Below are 24,160 nucleotides of genomic sequence, written 5' to 3'. Positions count from 1 at the left end.
TTTAATATACTTTTGAAACACTGTTGAGTTCTATTTGCTAACAATTTCTTTTAAATTTTGATTCTATATTCATGACTGCTTTCCCCCTGCCTTTCTTCCCCTGGGATTTTGTTAAGGCATTTGAAAACTTCTGTTCAACTTTATATTTATTACAAGAATCTTTATTCAGCAATTTTTGCATTTAAAATAATCTCTCAGAATGCTAGTAGATCTGGTAAGAGAAATGGAGATTTATTGTTCATTATTCCTTTCTTTCTCCTTGATTTTCTATCCAGAGGTCGTTACTTTCTGATTAATTTGTTGGAGAGGGGAGGCACAATAAAATTCAAATAGACTTTACAATTCTGATTAGCTCTAAATCTCCTAACAAAACTAATTTTGAGTGTCTTGCTACATTAACAAATATTATATCCCTTTTTCCCAATTAAAGATCATTCAAATTTTTTTCTTGTTAAATCAGGGAAAAAGTCAGTATCAAATTATAGGGTAGATTCAAAAGAAATCTGAACTTAGGCTTGGGTTCAAATTCTGAATATACAATCTTATGACCTATGTGAGTTTGGGTTTAAACATGCTAAATTAGTTTCTTCTCTATCAATGAACACAGTAATATATACTACACAGATGTTATTAGGTGTTATCAGCATTATATTATAAAGCATTTGTTAAGTGCCAAGTACCATAGGAAACATTTGACAAATATTCTCCCTTTTCTCAAAATGAAGTCACTTCTTCCTTTACTTACTGGACTCTTTCTTAAAAAGAAGAAGCTACTATTTCCTCTATGTAATAGTAAATTATAGAAAGAAAAAGAACCCCTTGAGCAAAAAATACAGTAAAGTTAAATACAGTAGTTGGCTAAATTCAGTGAAAAAAATGTGTGAATAATTCTAAGAGGTTTTCTGATGGACAAAGAGATTCTTTCAGGTGGCCAGGCAAAGCATGCTGCTTTCACCAAGAAGAGCCCTAAGAACTTAACAAACGCCATAGAGAGATGTTGATTAGCAAAGATATGAATAAAATAACTTCCAGAAAATGAAAATAGCTTTAAACATAAAGATCAAGCAAGTTGGAATTTTTATCGTTTTGCTGAAGTGTTCAAAAAATTAAATAATTATAGGGGCGCCTGGGTGGCTCAGTTGGTTAAGCGTCCGACTTCAGCTCAGGTCATGATCTCATGGTTGGTGAGTTCAAGCCCTGTGTCGGGCTCTGTGCTGACAGCTCAGAGCCTGGAGCCTGCTTCAGATTCTGTGTCTCCCTCTCTCTCTGCTCCTACCCCACTCACGCTCTGTCTCTCAAAGATGAATAAATGTTTAAAAAAAATTTTTAATAGATGTTTTAATTTAAGTATGATTTTTAATGAAATTATAGGTCTTATAAAATTATACCCATTGTACACTCACATACACACGCACACACACTCTACAGGGGTGTACAAAAATATGCATGCTATGCTGTGTAAACTAGTCAAGTGATTTTTAAGCGTACAGTGAATTATAACTTTAGTGTGCTTTAACTATGTGGTTAACTATATACATTTTCACACATTACCAAATAAAATATTACTTCTGCAAATATGAAATTACTTTTCAGTTTTGTTTACTGAGTTTGTTTTTAAATAATTATGTACAAAGAAATTAACATCATAAGTGAAACTGCCACGCTCAAAAAAATTATTTTTAAAACTCTTATTATTGGAGCACCTGGCTGGCTCACTCAGTAGAGCACATGACTCCTGATCTCAGGGTTGTGAGTTAAAGCCACACACTGGATGTAGAGCTTACTTTAAAAAAAATAAATAACAGCGGCGCCTGGGTGGCTCAGTCGGTTGAGCATCCGACTTCGGCTCAGGTCATGATCTCACAGTTTGTGGGTTCAAGCCCCGCATCAGGCTCTGTGCTGACTGCTTGCTCAGAGCCTGGAGCCTGCTTCAGATTCTGTCTCCTTCTCTCTCTGCCCCTCCTCCGCTCACGCTTTGTCTCACTCTGTTTCTCAAAAATAAATAAAATGTAAAAAAAAAAAAAAAATTAAAAAAAATAATAAAAATAAATAAATAAATAAAATAACATTTTGAAAACTCTTATTATTTTAATCTGATTTAAAGTTTCAGCTTCAGTTTCAGTATATCTGCTTTCTGCAAGATATATTTCTAATAGAAATCCTACTCCCTCTCCTATTCTGAAATAATCTAACCTAGGAAATCACATTTTTATGTTTCTACTATCTTTTTGAGAAAAAAATATGATCAGTGTATCTCTGAGTTGTCCTTCATCTTGTTTCAGAATTCTATACATTTTCTTAACCGCTGGGTAAATTTTCTTATTGAAGAATAACAACTACCATTTGTAATTAAAAGCATCACAATTATATGTTAGGCCTACCAAAAATTCTTGTAATAGCTATTCATATGATGATTCTGAAATATTATCTCAAAATCCAGTTCGATTTCAAGGTATGTTTCAATTCATGACAAGCTCCCACTTACAAGTGTTGAAATCCCCAGTCAAACCACCTACTGACACTTTACAGATGTGAAAAACAAACTAACAAACAACCTGATGCCTTTTTCCTACTGACCCCAGAAGACTAACTAGTAGGATAATGTGGACTCTGTACAGCCAAAGAGTTTCAAAGTACAAATGTCTAGTAACATGAGATCAACATGAGGCATGTTTTTCTATGACATCTTTAGCAGAAGGTTATCTTTACCACAAAGATCATTTTTACCATGAATAAGGTGTCATGGTGGCTTTCTGAAAGCAATAATAATACCACTAACAATAATAAAAAAAACAAAGTTATCTGACTTCAAGCTACATTTACAGACTAGAACATTAGGTAATATTATCATTCTACATGTTATAATTAATTCAGTCCCACTCACCAGCCCTGGGTCTATTCCCAGTTGCACTTGGGTTACTTATTTTTAAAATATAGATGCCCAGTGCCTGATCTAAGAGAACCTGATTATAGAGATCTAGGGGGTTTTTTTCCCTACAGCCTTCAAAGGGGATGCCAAGGTACAGCCATCTTAAAAAGTTAGTGTCATGTGCCTTCCATATCTATCGTCTATAATATAACGAGAATTGTAAAGGCAAGGTTATATCCTCAAAGATGAACAATATTCACTTTATAAAAATTACTGTGGCAGTAAGATTGAAATAGTACTTTTTGGAGCAATGAAAAATTAAATGGCACAAATATTCCTATTTATTTAAACATCACAAAATGCAAAGCAATCAATTAACTCCTCAAGGCATTCCAGGTAAATATGACATAAAAGTCCAAGGGTAATATGCTAAAGAGAAAATTTAGGAACATGACTTTTTTTCAAAACACATCTATTTTCCAGTTGGTTCATTACACAATGGTTGTATTTTATTTCCACAAAAAAATATACTCTATAAGGAAAAACAATTGTTCTGGAATACATTTTCTGAAATATAAAAAAAAATATTTTTTCCAGGAAAATATTTCAGGCTTTGATGCCACAAACCCAAGAGAATAATAACAGATTTGGGGGGAGAACTTTACTGGGAACTGCACAAAAATAATCAAATGAGATAAAACAAAATACTTTTGTCCTATGTTGAATTATATGGTTGCTTTACATTTTTGTTGTTAATGTTGTTAATGCTTTGTTAATTGTTACTGTTATGTTAAAATATAATACTGTTTAAAATGTTGTTCTTCCTTCCATTTGAACAATTTGCTTGAAAAATGAAACTGATATCTGCTTCTATCATTCTACAGCATTAAGAAATATTATTGGGGCGCCTGGGTGGCGCAGTCGGTTAAGCGTCCGGCTTCAGCCAGGTCACGATCTCGCGGATCTCGCGGTCTGTGAGTTCGAGCCCCGCGTCAGGCTCTGGGCTGATGGCTCGGAGCCTGGAGCCTGTTTCCGATTCTGTGTCTCCCTCTCTCTCTGCCCCTCCCCCGTTCATGCTCTGTCTCTCTCTGTCCCAAAAATAAATAAAAAACGTTGAAAAAAAAAAAAAAAAATTAAAAAGAAATATTATTAAACATAGGTGTCTGATAATTTGTTGCCAAAATTAAGAGCATACAATGGACCAAAAAAAAAAAAAAAAAAAAAAAAAACCAGCATCATGTGGTAGTCAAGCGGTACGACTACAGCAAGTTACAAAAGCTATACGTACCACTTGCTGCCTGCATGGCTTTGGGTAAATTCCCTTTTCTCTCATCTGCTTAATATTCTGGAAACCAATATATTAACACCTTGTTACAAAGTTACTAGAGAGGTTAAGATGTTGTGTGCAAAGCCCTTAGCATAGTATCTAATTCTTACAAACACTTAACAAATAATTAGAATAATGATAATCTGATCTCTCTCCCTCTCTCTCTCTCTCTCCCCCCTCTCCCTTTGTCTCTCCCGCCTCTCTGAAACTAACACCTCTAATGTTTTTCACCTAGGTAAGCTGTTTTGATACATAAAATCTAAAATATAATAATCTTGAACAATATGGAAGAAATAAAAATAATTTCTCAATACGTCAGCTACAAAATAGCTCAACATTAATTTCTTCATTAAAGTAGAGACATTAGGTGGAAATTCCCTAAAGAATCTTCTTGAAAGTTTCAAAATGTCAATTCATAGATTTTTAACAATGACAACAAAACTCTACACTTTTCTAGGATTTTTATTCGTAAAAGGGAAACAAACCATCTACTTCCAAGGAAATAAGCTTGCTGTCTCATCACCACAGCCAAAACAATATGTGGACGGTCCCAGCCTGGCAATGACAGATCATAATAAGGAGCCTAGATTCACTACGTCATTTAATCCATTTTTCGGGATCTCAGCACTGATTTACAAGCCTTCTAAAAGCCAAGACGATCCAATTTTGATCATAAATCATCACTTCAAATTATTAGTCCAAAAAGGTAAATATTTAATTATTTAGAATCTAAAAATCCTAAAGGCAGTGGATTCTTTTTAATAATTAATCACAGAAAGATACACACATAGTTTAGAGTTAAAAAGCATGTTTATTTTTATCAGTAGGAATATCCTTCCAAATGCATAGTATAAAATCAAATCTCATATTAATAGGTATAACTTCTTTATATGCCACCACTTGAAATAATTTTTCAAAGTAGACTATGTATCTTTATGATCTTCAAGAGCAAAAGAAACCTCTTAAATCTATAAAATGTGTTATTCTTTGGTCTCTTAATTTATCAGAATGTTTCTTAATAGCTTAAAATTGGTTTATTACATTATACCACCAATTAAAAGAGCTCTGAACTACGGCTAAACATATTTTAAATATCAACTAGGCTTTATCTATAAAATGATACACAGAAATGTTTTCACTATAATAGTCTACTGGGTAGCTAAATTTAGTATTTCAAAAAATACATTCATTTAATATTTAGAAATTGATAGGACTACAGATAGCATAATTAAAATCAAGTGAACTGTAAAATGCACTGTATTTCTGGTTCTCTGGAAAAGATTCTTATTTAGATACTTTACTTTCATTCCTAGGTATGTTCTGGGTTTCCATCTTGTCCCCAGATCTTACTTCTTTAGCTCTACTGTGTCTAGACTTCTATCGTCTTCCTACACCAAGTAACTATATCTGGTGTGTTTGATTTAAATGCATCTTTGCTCATACCCACTAACTCTAGAATGCTTGCATTCCTACTATTTGTAATTTATATAACTTGACAGTGCTCCATTATCTACCTATTATCAAAACTAATATGGCAACAATCAAACTCAACAGACTGATAAATTGCTCACATAGGGATACATTACACAAAGCCTTCAAAAAGGACATTCAAACCTAGAATGTCTGTTCTCCTGGAATTTATCTCTGAATTTATCTCTAAAATGACATATACACATGCGATTGATTAATATTATTTGAGAATCTCTACATGACAAATTGCTGATATTTCCTACTATGTACAATCCTAACAGATACATACCTATGTCATATGCCAGGAAATCGGCAGAAAAACATTTTGCACCGTTACTCAAGGAAGTGTCATTATGGGTATTTCCTCCAAAAATAAGCATAGCTCCATTGATAAGAACAGCTGAATGAAGATATCTGGCAAACCCACTTTCTTTCAAAATAGTCCTACAGGATAAAATTTAAAAATGTATTACACAGGATAAAAAGACCTCCCTGATTATATATATTATATAAAGGGTCTAACTTGCATATAGAATTTTCCTTAGAATTGTGAAAATAACATGCTTTATTTTTTAATAACTCATAAATGGCCTCTAAATTTCAATATTTTTGAAGTCTTTTGAGATGCACAGTATCTTAAAATGCTTTGAGGAAACAACAATATTAAACATAGTTGTTCATGATTTTATAGTAATGTATATTATGAACTTTTATTTCATTTATAAAAGTAGGAAACAAGTGTCCTTAAAACTAGAGGACCAAAGTACCACCAATTTTAAATACCAAAGTAAATAGAATGTTGAATATAGTAAATTTACTCTCAATTGTATTCAGTTAAAACTAATAATTCATATGGATCTCATAATATATTATCTAAGTTCTTAAATATAACATGCATAAAAGTGCACATAAGTCTAAAATTCAATGAATTTTCACAAGATGAACACAACTAAGTAAACACTACTGAGATATATTTTTAAAAGAATATTACCACTATTCTGATTCTTCTGTGGCTCCACACAAATTTTAGGATTGTCTGTTATATTTGTATTTTTTTCTTTGTACTTTATAAAGTAAAATCATATACATAGTACTCATTTGTGTGTACATTCCTTTGCTCAAGATCGTTTTTGAGATATATCCATATTGTTGTGTAAAATCATGTGTATTTTTAGAAACATTAAATTAATATAAATGTTCAAGGAAAAATTAACTAAGAGAAAGTACTATAAACATATGCTCACAATTATATTTCACTTTAATGTATCGCTGTATAATAAAGCTGCAAGACATATGAGTCAATACCTTGTAAGTTTTCTAAAATAAAAAGCACTACTACTAAAAAAGAATCAAAATGTAAACCTAGTACATATAGTATAGTAAGTAAGGTACAAATACTATATATATCTCAAAAACCTATAGCAATTAACGGCTAAAGAATATGGAGCTGACTTCCAGAATGGCAATATGAGAAGTTCCACAAACCGTATCGGAAAAGAACTATAATTGGCAAAAGTTACAAAAACGACATTTAAGTTCTCAGAAAAATTTAGCAAAAAGCAAAAAAAAAATTTTTTTTTAGTTTATTTATTAAGCAATCTGTATACCCAACATGGCGCTTGAACTCACAACCCTGAGATCGAGCTGCATGCTCTTCCATTGGGTGGGCCAGGCACCCTACAACCAATAAATATTTACTCAATTTCAGTATCTACTAAATTTCAATAAGAACAGCAGCAGTCCATGATATTTGACCCGTTATCTGCTGTCATCCTTCCCTGTGTCTGCACCCTCCCTCTGCAGTTCAACGATAAATAAGTTGAACCCCAGGTGGGTAAAGATAATAACAGAGAGAGCTCCTTCTCCAGGCCATGGATATCTAACCAGGAACAGCAGGCAGACAATACTGCTCATGGCCCCCAGCTCTGGTGGTAGAAACTCCATTCAAGGAAAAAGCAGGAGAGGTCTGAATGCTCATCCTCTTCCTAGCCCTCATTCGTTAGTGCAAGCTATACATCAGGCCTAGGAGGCTAAGAGGGCCAGTAACTCTTTACCCCACATCAGTCACAGGGCAGAAGTTACATGAAAGCTGAGAAGAGCAAAGGCCACCATCCCCATCCAGTGCCCTGCACATAACACAGTGTTATCACTCCAGAAAAGATAAGCCACTGACCCACCTACAATTCGAAAGTACTGGCACTGAGTCTCACCCTGCCCCACACCAGGGAGAGGCAGACTAAGAAAAAGAGTGCCACAGCTCTCCCAAGGGAACTGAGTTTATTTGTAACAAGAGGGGGGAAACTCCGAGCCTAAAGGGCACTCAAAAAAACAACGGAGGTTTTGGTCATAAGCAACTGAGACAGCCAGCAACTCCATGAGAACAGTAAGCTCAAACGTAGAACAGACAGAAGTTCACCAGAGAGAAGCAGGGGAAAAGACAGCTAAGAAGAGCCCTACGAGGGTCAGAATCCCTAAGACTGGCCTCATAAAGACTGCCCCTGAAAAGGGATGGACACTGAATTCAAACAGACTGTGAAGCAATTAATGCCCCAGAGCATTGTTGAGAATACTACAGCAATCAGTCAACAGTTAGTGGTGACAAGCAGGTGGGTGTAATACACTCAGCTCACCAGAGAGGTCAGAAGGAAAAGTCCAAGAGAACCCTGCTAAAACTACCCTCACCCAGGGGTGATTTGGGGCACCCCAGGCTGCCTCCTGGGAGGAGCAGCATCAGAGGATCCACTGGAGGAAGAAAAAGACTTCACTGAAACAGTTCAGCAAAGTCACTAAACAAACAACAGTTGCAGAAAAGGAGAAAAATCAGGACCCAGAGTTGCTATATTATGTAAAATGTTCAGCTTTCAGGAGAAATTATAACATGCGATGAAATAAGAGAGCAACCTATACACACAGAAAAATCAGGCAACAGAATTGCTTTTGAGGCCCCAGAAGTCCGATGAAGCAAAAGGTCTTCAAAGCAGCTATTACAAGTATGTTCAGTCTTAAAGACATCAAGATTTAAAGAAGTAAGGGAAAATATGGCAATGCCTTATCAAATATAAAACAACAAAGATACAGAAATCACCAAAAAGTTCAAAAGTGTAATAATTAAAATTTTTAAATTTATGGGAGAGGTAAACAGTAAATTTCAGCAAGCAGAAGAAAAAAAAAATCACTGAAGTAGAAAGTAGGAAAAAGAGATTCAGGAATCTGAAGAACAGAGATGAAAATGAAGAGCCTGTAAGAAATGTGGAGTGCCATTAAGGGCCACAACATGCATTTACTGAGAACACTAATGCAGAGGAGAGAGTGGTAAAAATTTTTCAGAAATAATGTCTGACAACTTCCTAAATTTGATGAAAAACACTAACATACACATCCAAAACACTCAATGAAATCCAAGTAGGAAAAAACACAGAAAGAACCACACTCAGACATAAAACAGTAAAAATGTTGAAGACCACAAAGAAAGAGAAAATCATAAAAGCATCAAGAGGAAGATGATGCTTTTGCATACAAGAGAAACGCAACAGGACATACAGCCAACTTGGGATTGGAAACGATAACATACGCAAACGTATGCAGTGTGCTGAATGAAAAAAATGTGAAAAAACAGGACCTACGTAGGATGATGGAGTAAGAGTTTTCTGACCTCATCCTCCCACAAAAACAGATTTTTATCAGCTCATGTAGAGACAAGAGCACCTTTGTGGGAGCCCAGAAGTCCAGAGAGAAGTCTCAGGACCACTTAGAGCAAAACTTCCAAGAATAGGAGGACGCAAGAGAGTAAGAACAGTTTCACATTACCACATCACACCCCCCCCACCTCAAGGCAGAAACAGCACTCCCAGGAGAAACCCCTTCAACTTACAATTACTCCCACAGGGGCAATGACAGCATAGTATGTGTCTAGCTGCCACAGCCAAGTGGGATTATGCCCAACAAGACCACTTCCTTCTCACCCCATCCAGAACTATGAGAGGACTGGCAGAGGAAGAAAAAGGGCACTCACAGTGACTAGGGCACAAAACTCAGCGAAGAGCTAAGGTTTCTACTAATCACCTCATGAACTCTACCAAGAGGCCCATCCATGAACTTCTTATGATACATCACCTGCAAACATACCTCAAATAGCACAGACATGTCCCCAGCGATCCATAATTCCCTCCCCCACGTGGCACACGTGACTTCTGCACATGGCTCATGAGTACACACAGCTGGCTCAACCCTGTTGCACGGGAAGAAGATGCATAACCCTGAACACTTCAAGCACTTCCCAAGGGGAAAAAAATGGGAGGCCCTCAACACTGGGCTTGGTTTTGCAGAATGGAGAAAATATAATATCCAAAATATATAAAAACTCATATAACTCAACAGAAAAAAAAAAAGAACAATCCAATTAAACAATAGACAAATGATGTTGAATAGATGTTTTTCCAAAGAAGACACACAGACTGCCATCACATAAATGAAAAAGTGCTCAACATCCCTAATCATCATGGCAATGCAAATAAAGCCAAAATGAGATATCACCTCACACCTATTAGAATGGCTATAACCAAAAGATAAGAAATAACAACTGTTGCTGAGGCTGTGGAGTAAAAGGTGGGAAAGTAAATTGGAATAATCAACTGGAAAACTGTATAGAGCTTCCTCAAACAGTTAAAACCAGAACTACCAAGAGCTACCATACAATCCAGAATTCCCACTTCAGGGTGTATGTCCAAAGGAAATGAAATCAGTATCTCAGAAATCAGTATCTCAACGATATAGCTGCATTCTCATGGTCACTGAAGCATTATTCATAGTAGCCAAGATATGGAAATAACCTAAGTGTCCACCAGTAAGTAAATGAAGAAAATGTAATATATATATATATATACACACACACACACACACACACACACACACACACACACACATACATACATAATGTTAGTCAGCAATGAAAATGTATACATATATTCAGCCTTTTAAAAGCAGGAAATCCTGCCATTTACAACAACATGGATGAATCTGGAGAATACTTTTTAATGTTTATTTATTTTTTGAGAGAGAGAATATGAGCAGGAGAGGGCAGAGAGAAAGGAGACAGTGGCTTCAAAGTAGGCTCTGCACAGATAGCGGAGATCCTGATGTGGGGCTTGAATTCTCAAACCACAGGATCATGACCTGAGCTGAAATGGGACACTTCACCAACTGAGCCACCCAGGTGCCCCTGAATCTGGAGAGTATTATGCCAGGTGAAATAAAGACAAATACTGCATGATCTCACCTATATGTGGAATCTAAAAAGAAGTCAAGCTCAAAAAAGCAGAGTAGACTGGTGGTTTACAAGAGCTGGGGGACCCAGTGTTGGAGGGGGGGTGGGGAGGGTCAAGATATACGTCAAAGCATTCAATATTTCAGTTATGCAAGATAAATAAGCTCTGAAGATCTAATATACAGCATGGTTACTCTAGTTAATAAGACTATATTGTATACTTGAAATTTGCTAAGACAGTGCATTGTAAGCATTCTTACCATACACACAAAAAAACAGGAACTATGTAAGATGATGGTATGTTAATTAGCTTGACTATGATAATCGTTTCACGTGTATATATATCTAAACATCACATATACACAATACATGATTTTTATCTGCCAATTATACCTCAAGAAATCTGGAAAACAATGTCAACCAAGAATCTTATATTTATAAAATTACCTCTCAAAAATGAACAGAATGAAGACATTACAAGATGAACAAAAATTAACACATTTTTGGGGAGAAAATCCTCCTCACAATATACTAAAGGAAGTTGTTCAGTTTTGGGTCAGGTATATCAATCCAGAGTGCTAGAAAGGAAAAACAATCGTTATAAAACAACACATATACAAGTGCATTGCTGGACCTAAAACATATAGAAATGTAATATATTTGACAATAACAGCAAAGTGACAGAGGGAAGCAAAACTCCGTTGAAGAAAATGATGCCAAATAGTAATATAAATCAACAAGAACAAATGAAAAAGAAACACAAAAAAGTATTTAATACAAGTTTACATAAGAAATATATACTTGCTCTTCCTTATACTCTATTTCCTTGAGATACAAAAGTATATAAAATTAGTATAATAACAATATATTGTTGAGTTTGTAACATATATAGATTATATATATATATACATATATACATATACACATATATATAGTTATCATACCACAAAAAAAAGACGAAAAAGAGAATAGAGTTCTAAAAAAGAAACATTTTTATATTCCCCTGCAGTTGAGTTAGTAGAAGTCTGAAGTATATTCTGATAAGATATATATGATAAGCCCTACACCAACACTAAACACTAAACAAACACTAAACACTAAACTAAAAAGTTGTTTAATGGTTAACAACCATTAAAGAATTAAAATGTTACACTAGAAAATATCTAATAGGAAGAGCAATAAAAAAGAGTAACAAAAAGCATTATTATCCACAATAACAAATGAGATATTTAAGAAAGAGTAAAATGGCAGATAATTCAAATATATCAAAAATAACATTAAATTGAAGCTATTAAAATATACAAATAAAAGGCAGAGATTGTGAGACAGGATTAAAAAAAAAACAGGTGCCAACTATATGCTCTCCAAGAGACATACTTTAGATTGAAAGGTGCAAATATATTGAAAGAAAAAGGATAGAAAAATATTCTATGCAGACAATAAACATAAGAAAGCTGTAGTAGCTATAACATCAAACAAAACAGACATTAAAACAAAAACGTTCCTAGACTTCAATAGCAATATTTCATAGTGATAAAAGGACCATTCCATCACAAAGGTCTAGCAATTATGAACACATATGACTTTACAACAGAACACCCCCAAAATGGGGCAAAATGGACATAATAGAAGAAACAGATAAGTCAATAATAACAGTAGCAACCTTCAATACTAACTTTCAAAAATGAATTGAACTATATGATAAACAAGGAAATACATCTGACTAGTACGAACCTTACAGACATTATGAGGAACACCACAGCCAACACCACCAATATACACAGTTACCTGTGTAGGTAACATTCTCTAAGACAGACTATATACTAGGTCATAAAATAAACCTCAATAAATTTAAAAAGATTAATATACAAAGTATGCCCTCTAACTACAATGGAATGAAATTAAAAATAAGTAATAGAAAGTTATTTGAGACACAATGACCGAATTATGGAAGTAGCACAAGGGTCCATTAACTGAAGAACGAATAAAGAAGATGTGGGGTGTAGTTGTGTGCATGCGTGCGTGTGCGTATGATGGACTATTACTCAGCCATAGAAAAGAATGAAATCTTGCCATTTGCAATGACATGGATGGAGCTGGAAAGTATAATGCTAAGTGAAATAAGTCAGTCAGAGAAAGGAAAATACCATATGATTTCATTCATATGTGGAATTTAAGAAACAAAACAAGCAGGGCCCCTGGGTGGCTCAGTCAGTTGAGCGTCCAACTTCAGCTGACATGACCTCACGGTTCGTGAGTGCGTCTGACTCTGTGCTGATAGCTTGGAGCCTGAAGCCTGCTTCAGAGTCTGTGTCTCCCTCTCTCTCTGCCCCTCCCTTATTCGTGCTGTCTCTCTCTGTCTCTCTCTGTCTCTGTCTCTCTCTTTCTCTCTTTCTCTCTCTTTCTCTCAAAAATAAACACTTAAAACATTAAAAAAAAAAAACAAGCAAAGGAAAAAAAGAGAAACAAACCAAGAAAGACTCATTCTTTTTAATGTTTTTTTGTCCATTTTGAAAGAGAAAATGTGAAAGCAGGGAAGAGGCAGAGAGAGAGGAGAGAGACAATCCCAACCAGGCTCCGTGCTGCTAACTGTAGCCCCAACGTGGGCTCAACCTCACAAACTAGGAGATCATGACCCAAGCCCAAACCAAGAGTTGGAGACCTAACCAACTGAGCCACCAAGGTACCCCAAGAAACAGACTATTAACTATAGAAAACAAACTGAGAACATACATAGAATAAACAAACCAGAGGGGAGGTGGATGGGGGGGATGAGTGAAACAGGTGATGGGGATGAAGGGGTGCACTTGTGATGAGCAGCGGGTGATGTATGTAAGTTTTGAATCACTGTATTGTACACCTGAAACTAAAATTACACTGTATGTTAACTATAATGGAATTAAAATAATTAAAACAAAAAGAAAGTTATTTGAGAAAAATCATAAATATGTGGAAATGAAACACTCCAAAATAATAAGTGGGTCAAAGAAAAAATCATAAGCATATTAGAAAATACTTTGAGATGAATGAAAATGAAGACAAGACAAAGATAGAAGACACCAAAAGCAATACTTTAGAGGGAAATCTATATTTATAGACACGTGTATTTAAAGACAAAATGAGAATTCAATAGTTCAACTTATACCCTAAGAGACTGGATAAAAGGGCAAATCAAAAGCCCATAGCAAAAAAGAATTAAAAAAACAAATAAAGATTGGAACAGGAAAGAATATAATGTAGACTGGAAACACAATAGAGAGAATCAATGAAGCGAAAAGTTTTTTCTTTTAAAAGACCAAAAAATTGACAAACTCTTAGGTATACTAAACAAGAATAAAAAGAGAAAAACTCAAATTATTAAAATCAAGATAGTAAGAAGGCACATATCAATCTGACAGAAATAAGTCAGCCTATAATCCAATACTAAACAACTACATACAAACAACAATATGAAATAAACAAAGTCCTAGGAAGATACAAACTACCCAAACTGAGATAAGAAACAGAAAATCTGAATAGACCTGTAACAAATAAAGAGACCAAGGAAATTTGAAAAAAAAAAAAAAGGTGGGGGAAGGCCTGATGGCTTCACTGGTGAATTTTAGCAAGTATTTAAAGAAGAATAATGTGAATTGTTCATAAATTTTTCAAAAATATAAAATAGGATGGTACACTACTCATCTCATTCTATGAGAAAGTAGGAATCTTATACCTAAACCAACAATATCACAAGAAAACTACAGACTAATATTCTTTTAGAAAAGAGACACAAAAATCCTAAACAAAATACTAGCAAATCAAAACCAGTAACATATAAAAAGAATTATACACCATGACCAAGTGGAGATTATCCCAAGAGTGCGTAATTGGCTTGACATCTGAAAATCAATGTAACACACAATATTAATAGAATACAGAAAAAAAACTAAATGATAATCTCAAAAGATACAGGAGAAGTTATTTACAAAACCTAACAGCCATGCATGATAACAGCAGCCAACAAAACAGGGATAGAAGGGAAATTCCTCAACCTGATAAAGGCCAAATGGTATTCCACCCCAAAAGATATATCCACGTTTTAATCCTTAGAACGTATGAATGTTACCTTATTTGGAGAAAGTGTCTTTGCAAATGTATTAAATAAAGCATCTTGAGCAGAGGAGATCATTCCAGATTATGCAGCTAACCTTAATCCAATGACGTGTCCTTATAAAAGACACACAAAAAAAAGAGGAGGAGGTAATACAACTTGGAGGCAGACAATGGAACATTTCCTCCACAACTCCAGAAATACTGACAGCTAACAAAAACTGAAAGAGGAAAGGAATTTCCCTAGCACCTCTTGAGGGCGCATGCCTCTGTTCACACTTTGATTTTAGACTTCTGGCCTCCAGATCCGTGAAAGAATACGTGTGTGTGTGTGTGTGTGTGTGTGTGTGTGTGTGTGTGTGTGTGCGTGCACGTGTGTGTATGTGTGTGTGTGTGTGCTAATTTGTTACAGCAACCATAGAAATCTAATATAAGTGATATCTATTTAAGAAAAAAAAGTAAGAGCAGCTGACATGATACTTAATGGTTAAAGGCTAAAATTTTCCCCCTAAGATCAGGAACAAGACAAAGACGTCTGTTCTTGCCAATTCTATTCAACATTCTACTACACATTATAGAAAGGGAAATAGGCAAGAAAGTGAAATAAAAGGTATCCAAACTAGAAAGGAAGAAGTAAAGCTCTTGCTAGTTGCAGATGACATGATCTTGTATACAGAAGTTTTAATGAATCCACAAAAAATTATTAGAAATAATAAATGAGTTTAACAAATTTTTAGGGTAAAGGAAAAATATACAAAACTCAATTGAATTTCTGCACACTAGGAATGCAAAATTGTAAAATAAAAATAATCAACACTCAATTTACCATGGTATCAAAAAGAATAAAATATTTAGGAATAAATTTAACAAAGTATAACACCTATACTGTAAAAACTAAAAACCAAAAACCTCTTTGATCTTGCCTGCAGCAACTTCTTACTCAACACGTCTGTGGAGGCAAGAGAAACAAAAGCAAAAATGAACTACTGGGACCTCATCAAAATAAAAAGCTTCTGCACAGCAAAGGAAACAATCAGCAAAACTAAAAGGCAACCGACAGACTGGGAGAAGATATTTGCAAACAACATATCAGATAAGGGGTCAGTATCCAAAATCTATAAAGAACTTATCAAACTCAACACCCAAAAAACAAATAATCCAGTGAAGAAATGGGCAAAAGACATGAATAGACACTTCTCCAAGGAAGACCTCCAGATGGCCAACCAACACATGAAAAAACGCTCAACATGACTCATCATCAGGGAAATACAAATCAAAACCACAATGAGATACCACCTTACACCCGTCAGAATGGCTAACATTAACAACTCAGGCAACAACAGATGTTGGTGAGGATGCAGAGAAAGAGGATCTCTTTTGCATTGTTGGTGGCAATGTAAGTTGGTGCAGCCACTCTGGAAAACAGTATGGAGGTTCCTCGAAAAACTAAAAATAGAACCACCCGACAACCCACCAATTGCACTACTAGGCATTTATCTATGGGATACAGGTGTGCTGTTTCGAAGGGACACATGCACCCCCATGTTTATAGCAGCACTATCAACAATAGCCAAAGTATGGAAAGAGCCCAAATGTCCATCGGTGGATGAATGGATAAAGAAGAGGTGGTATATATATACAATGGAGTATATATACTCCAACAACAGAGTATTACTCGACAATCAAAAAGAATGAAACCTTGCCATTTGCAACTATGTGGATAGAACTGGAGGGTATTATGCTAAGTGAAATTAGTCAGAGAAAGACAAAAATCATGTGACTTCACTCATGTAAGGACTTTAAGAGACAAAACAGATGAACATAAGGTAAGGGGAGCAAAAATAATATAAAAACAGGGAGGGGGACAAAACAGAAGAGACTCATAAATATGAAGAACAAACTGAGGGTTACTAGAGGAGTCGTGGGAGGGGGGATGGGCTAAATGGGTAAGGGGCATTAAGGAATCCCCTGAAATCAATGTTTCACTATATGCTAACTAATTTGGATGTAAATTTTTAAAAATTAAAAAATAAAATTAAAAAATAAATAAATAAAAATTAAAAAAGGTTGAGGAAGGAAATTAAAGATGGCCCAAATAAATGGAAGGATAGCCTGTTTTCATGAATTGGAAAAAAAATATTGTTAAGATAGCCATACTCTCCAAATTGGTCTACAAATTCATCTCACTCCCTATAAAAATCCCAGCTGGAGTTTTTGTTTTGTTTTGTTTAAAATTGACAGACTGATCTTAAAATTCATATGGAAATTCAAGGAACCATAATAGCCAATTGAAAGAAAAGGAAATTCAAATAAAGGAAAGAATACTCTTTCAAATAGTGCTGGGACAAGTGGACATCTACAAGGAGAAAAAAAAAGCTCCTCTCTCACAATATAGACAATAATTAACTCAGAATGGATAAAAGGCCTAAATGTAAGAACTCAAATATAAAACTCTTAGAAGAAAACACAGAAGTAATTATTCCTGGAGTTGGGTTAGACAACAGATTCTTAGACATGACACCAAAAGTGTAAGTGACAAAATACACAATAAACTGGATGTCATGAAAATTAAAAAATTTTTGAGTTTCAAAGGACACTGTAAACTAAGTGAAAAATAACACACATAATGGGAGAAATATTTTCAATTCACATATTTAATAAAGGACTTACATCTAGAAAATATAAAGACTTCCTAACACAAAGTAAGTAATGGGAAAGGATCCTAATAGTCATTTCTCCAAGAGAGAAATGTAAATAGCCAATGAGCACATGAAAAGATGCTCAATATGAATAGCTATTATAGCAACACAAATCAAAACTACAATGAGATACTACTGCCCACAAGAGTGGCAGTAATCAAAATGCTTGACAATAACAAGTGTTGACAAGGATGCGGAGAAACTGGAATCCTCATACACTTCTGATGGGAATGTAAAACGGTGCACCCACTTTGGAAAACAGTCTGGCAGTTCCTCAAAAGTTTAAACATAGAGTAACTATAGAGCTTGCAAATCCACTCCTAGATATATACCCAAAAGAAATGAAAAACCTCTCCACAAAAACTTGTACATAAATGTTCACAGAAGTATTCTTAACAATAGCTAAAAAGCAGAAACAACCCAAATTTCCAACAGCTGATATATATACATAAATAAAATGTGGTATATCCATACAATGGAAAATATTTTGACAAAGAAAAGGAGTTAAATACTGATTCATGTTACCTTATGAATAAACCTTGAGATCATGCTTTTTCTTATGCTTAAAGAAGTCCATTATAAAAAAAAAAACTCACACACACATTTTGTGTCATCTCATTTATAGGCCCAGAAGACAAATTTATAGAAACAGAAAGAAGAATAGTGCTTACCTAAAGCTGTGATTTTGAGGGGAAATGAGGAGTCACTGATAATACGTATAGGGTTTCCTTTTGCAGGTATAAAATGGTTCTAAAATTGTGATGATTGGTCAACTCAGTGAATACACTAAAAGCCACTGAATTGTATACTTTATTTTTTTATGTTTATTTATTTAATTTGAGAGAGGGAGAGAGAGAGAGAGAGCATGAGCAGGGTGAGGACCAGAGAGGAGAGAGAGAATCCCAAGCAGGCTCTGCACTGTCAGTGCAGAGCCCAACATGGGGCTCAATCCCATGAAATCATGACCTAAGCTGAAATCATGAGTCAGACACTCAACTGACTGAGCCACCCAGGTGCCCCCAAACCATTGAACTGTTTACTTTAAATGGGTGGATTTTATGGTATATGAATTACATCTCACTAAGGCTATATTAAAAGAAAATATTGGGGTTTTGTAATAAGTTACCATAGATGGCTTCACCTAGAAATTTTGACTCCCATTCTCTCCTAAGCCTTTCTGGTTACAAAAGACATCTATAGATTTAAAATTATACCACTGTCAAATATAGAGGATTTTAAAGTTGAATGTTTTAAACAAATAGAGCATATTTTCCTTTTAAAAACTAGTGGTCTATCATTGCTTTTTACAAAATAAATACTATATAGTAAATAATAAAGGAAATGCATGGATCAAGGAAAAAATATTCAGCTACCATAGAGAAACTTAAGCTGAAAATAGTTTTAATGTATGTAATGATTAAGCAGATAGGATTTATCCACATATGCAAGGATGATTAAATATTTGAAGGTCAAGTGATGTAATCTATCCCATCAGTAGGATAAAGAATAATAATCCTTTGTTCATATCAACAGATACAGAAAAATAATTTGACGAAATCCAATATCGATTCATGATAAAAACTCTCAGCAAACTAAGAATAGAGGGGAATTTCCTCATCTTGATAGAGAACATCTACAAAAAAAATCATTCTTAATGGTGAGAAACTAGATTCTTTCCTTCTAAGAAAAGTAACAAGGCAAAACCACCCCTATTCAACACTACACTGAAAGTTCTAGCCAATGCAATATGATAAGAAAAGGAAATTAAAGATATACAAAATGGAAACAAATAAGACAGTCTGCTCACTGGTGACATAATTATCTATGTAGAAAATCCCAAAGAATCAACAAGAAAATTCCTGGTATAGCAAGGCTGAGGATACAAAGTTAATAAATCAAAATCCATTACTTTCTTATATACCAGCAATGAACAATGAATACTTGATATTAAAGACACACATTATTCATATTAGCACCAAAAAAATAAAATAGGTATAAATCTAACAAAATATATATAAGAGCTATATGAGAAAAATTACAAAATTCCAATGAAAGAAATCAGAGTTATCTTTTGATCTAGGTTTCTCATTGTCAGAAGGGATCTACAAATATGAAAGAGAGGAAAGCAAGAATAATGTGATGTTGTACAGCATCATTATGCAATTTAGACAGACAGATGCATAGAGATACAGATGTACACATATATCTATAAATAAGATACAAATATGTACATTTGCATATTTCCTGGCTCTATCTTCTGAGATGATCTGTAAATACATCAAAAAGCAATAAACAAGCCAGTGCCCTAATGTTGGTTTCTAAACAATATTCTTCACTAAAAAATGTGGATTCCTTGAGGAAATTACTTATTCCAGCAAGGAATTAACAAGACGTGCATGGAATTTTTTGGCATGTGTGCCAGAAAGTGGATGAGTGCACAAAGAACAATGGGGACATGTCTAAAGGGGGACAGTAGCCACACTAAAAGAAGCTCATACAGCCCAAATCTGGGACAGTTTGAGCAATAAAATAGAGAAGAAGAGCAATAGATTATAAAACATTGGATAAAATAAAAATTGGTCAATTCATACAATTCTTTAGGTGAAGAAAAAATCAGGGGGAATTTAGAAGGAATAATAAAACAAGATATCACCATTCAGTAACCATGATAGTAATAACTTTCACACATGAATGTTCAGTGGATGCTAAAATTATTAGGTAAAAGTTTTTAATAAAAAACAGAATACTTACATAATCTAAAAGTATCTCTCCTCAGGTGTTTATTAATTTATAAAGGAAAAACTGTGTCTTTACAGTTGAGAAAACTGGAACCATTTTAACCACTTTAACCAATATATAAAATTACCCTCTACAGGAATGTTCATAGCAGCCTCATTCATGATATCCTAAAGTGAAAACAACCCAAATGTACATCAACTCATGAGTGGATAAACAATATGTGCTATATTCATGCAATGAAATATTATTCAGCTATACAAAACAGTGCAGTATTCAAACATATCACAGCATGGAGGAACTCTGAAAACATTATGCAAAGTAAAATAAAACAGACACAAAAAGCCACGTATTGTATATTACCTTTATATGAATATCACAAATAGGCCAATCTAGAGACAGAAAGTAGATCAATGGTTTCTAAGAGATGAAAAGAGAGTGTTTAGGGAGGTATGTGATTTCTTCTGAGGTGACAGAAATACTCTGGTATTAGTAATGATGGTTGTAAAACATGAATACACCAAAAACCCTTAGTTATACATTTTTAAAATGGTTAAAATGGAAAATTTTATGGTATACAAATTATATCTCAATAAAAATTATTTTTCAAAAAAAACCTTAGAATGACACATTTTGGTGCCTGAAACTAATCCTAAGGAATCATCCCAAATTGGGTACATTCTTCAAAATAAAGACTGAAATTGTCCCAGATTTAAAAAGACTACAAAGGCATTACAACTAAACTCTGTGTTGGATATTGGATATGATCCTAAGTCAGGAAACGATACCCAAACCTGGCAAAAAAGAACATCAAAATCTAAAAAGGACAGTATAGGAAGGGAAAACCACAGACAATTTCACATATGAACATAAATGCAAAATTTATTAAGAAAGCAAATTCAGCAATAACAAAGTGCTATCTTTTTAATAAAAGATAATAGGTCAATTAGAAATGTTAAATAAAATCTACAAGTTAGATTAGTAAATTCCATTAATTTTATTTCCTTGTTTTTCAAGGAATGTCCTTGTTTTTCAGTAAATACATATAAAAATATTTAGGTTTAAAGTGGCATCATGTCAGCAACTCACTCTTAGTTAAGAAAAAATAATAAATGATAGATAAATAGATGGATAGGTAGATAGTTGTAGACAGTGGTTAAAAATAATTAAAAGAAACATAATTACAGATGCTGCTGATATTAGAGAGTCTAAGAGAACATAATGAACACCATTATAACAATTTAACTGAAGACACTGATTTCTTGGATTAATTCCTGAAAATATATGTCATCAAAACATATTCAAGAATAAAAACTTATTCAAGAATAAAAATACCATCTAAATAGGTTTATAACCATTACATATACTGAATTTTGTAGTTAAAATTATATGCGCAAAATTGTTTTTGAACACTTGACTTAGAGATTATTACCATAAAATATTAAGGAAAAAATAGTTCCAGCCTTATAAATACTGTTTCAAAGTATTAAAAGGAACACTACTCAAATCATTTTACAAGCCCCACATAACCTTACCACAAAGAGCTGACAAGAATATTCAAGAAAACCACAAGCTAATCTCGCATATTAACATCAATAAAAAAATACTTATCAACATATTAGCAAACCAAAAAACAAGTAACACATTTTGACTAAATGAGAACCCAAATTTGGGGCTAATTTTAGGATAATAATAACATAATTAAAATAACTTCCCACAGTAAATTATTTAGTAGAAAAATCAGATAATCATCCCAAAAAAATACCTTTGATAAATATCCATCCATTCATGACAAAATAAACCCTTAGCAAACCAGAAAAAAAAAGGGATCGTTCTTAAAAACATCTACAAAACCCACAGTGAACATCATCCTTACTGAGAAACACCGAAAGTATTTCATCAAAGCTCAGAACTAATATTGGATGCTTGTTAATTTCTATTCAACACTGAACTAGAGGTTGCTGCTGAAATAAGGTAAGAAAAATAAAAAGCTGTAAGACCCAGAAAGGAAGAAACAAAACTACCATTATTTGTATATGATCTGGTCATTATAAAAAACTAAAAAAATCTATATATAAGTTATTAAAATACAGCAAGTTGTTAGACATAAAAGTAATATAAAAAACTGCATCTCCATATATCAGCCCAAAAAGAAATGAAGAGATAATGTCCTGGTTGAACAGCGCCCCCTCAAAATTCATGTCCACATTGAACCTCGGAATGAGAACTTATTTGGAAATAGGGTCTTTGTAGATGTAATTATCTAAGTAAAATGAGGTCTCACAAGATTAGAGTGGGCCCTAAATTCAATGATTGATGTCCTTATAAGAAGGCCATGTGAAAACACATACACACACAAACAGGAAGAAGGTAATGTGAAGACAGAGGCAGAAATTAGACTGATGAGAGCAGTTACCACTAAAGAACACTTAAGATCGCCCATAGTTACCAGATTCTGGAAAAGGCAAGAAAGGATTCTTCCTCAGAATCTTTGGAGGAAGTGTGGCCCAGCTGGCACCTTGATTTCAGACTTCTAGCCTATAGAATTGTGAGAGGATAAATTTCTGTTGTTGTTAGCCATCAGATTTGTGGTAATTTGTTATGCCAGCCTTAGAAAACTAACAGAGATATCATTTTTAAAAAGTATAAAAAATATCAAACACCTAACAATAATTCTATACAAAAGTTATTACTATTACAGACCATTAAAGGAATGGACTTTTCATTTCTGAGACAACTGAATATCCACATTTTTTAAAAATGGATCACTACCCAGTTGGATTAAAAACTAAATATGAGAGGCAAAACTACAAAATGTTGGTAGGAAATATAGAAAAAATTGAAGTAGGAAAGCATTTGTGAAAGACACAAAATACAACCCATAAAAGAAAAGATTAATCATTTCCATATTAAAATTAAAAGTTCTATTCATCAAACAACATCATAAAAAGAGCAGAATGAAAATCCACCATCTGGGAGAGAACAGGTTTGCAAAGTATACAGATAACAAAGGATTAATAGCAAGAAGAAGGATACACAAAACAACTAAAATGAAAAAATGGGCAGAAGAGTATATGGACAATAAACATGAAAAGATGTTCCACCTTATTAGTAATTAGGGAAATGCAAATTAAAACTAAGTGCGGCATCATGCCATACCCATCATATTGACCAAGTTTGTTTTAAAAATCAAACAACACCAGATTTTGGAGAGACTGTAGAGGACTAGATATTTCCTTTCACGACTAGTGGGAATATAAATTAGTAAAATGATGTTGGAGTATAGTTGGGTAAAATCGAATATGATACTGCTTATGACCAAGCATTTATAATACTAAGGAATTAGCTCAGAGAAACCTATATATGAAACAAAAGACTAAATAAGAACATATATAATTGTTCATAATACCAAAACTTGGTATATTCCAAATACCATCCACAGTAGAACAGAAAATATAAAAAGGATCTACATATATCTAGCACTGAGCTTCTAATCTTCCTCTACACCAAACCTACTCCTCCTCCAAAATTCATCATCTCCATTAATGACAACTCCATGCTTGCAGGTTGAGGCCAAAAGCCTAATTCATCTTTCACTTATTCTCTCTTCCACTCTATTTCCAATCCCTTTGTCTATCCAATCTCTCTTGGCTCTACCTTGAAAATATATTCAGAATCCAACCAGCCCTCAAAACTAGCCTCCTTCA

At 34.1% G+C, this 24,160-nt stretch overlaps 1 protein-coding gene across 5 annotated transcripts in view; it reads right to left on the bottom strand.

Moving 5' to 3' along the window:
- Positions 1-24,160, bottom strand: part of ATRNL1 (attractin like 1) — a 757,637-nt gene that overhangs the window by 625,017 nt on the left and 108,460 nt on the right. For all 5 annotated transcript variants that reach the window (XM_042960329.1, XM_042960330.1, XM_042960331.1 and 2 more), the window contains exon 10: positions 5,956-6,110. In XM_042960329.1, the coding sequence (XP_042816263.1) occupies positions 5,956-6,110 (155 nt within the window). The remainder of the gene's footprint in view (positions 1-5,955; positions 6,111-24,160) is intronic.

Source organism: Panthera tigris, chromosome D2 (genome assembly GCF_018350195.1).
Source record: "Panthera tigris isolate Pti1 chromosome D2, P.tigris_Pti1_mat1.1, whole genome shotgun sequence".
NCBI classification, from domain to species: Eukaryota; Metazoa; Chordata; class Mammalia; order Carnivora; family Felidae; genus Panthera; species Panthera tigris.
Note: the sequence above shows the minus strand (reverse complement) of the source record. Positions and strands in the feature narration are given on the sequence as shown.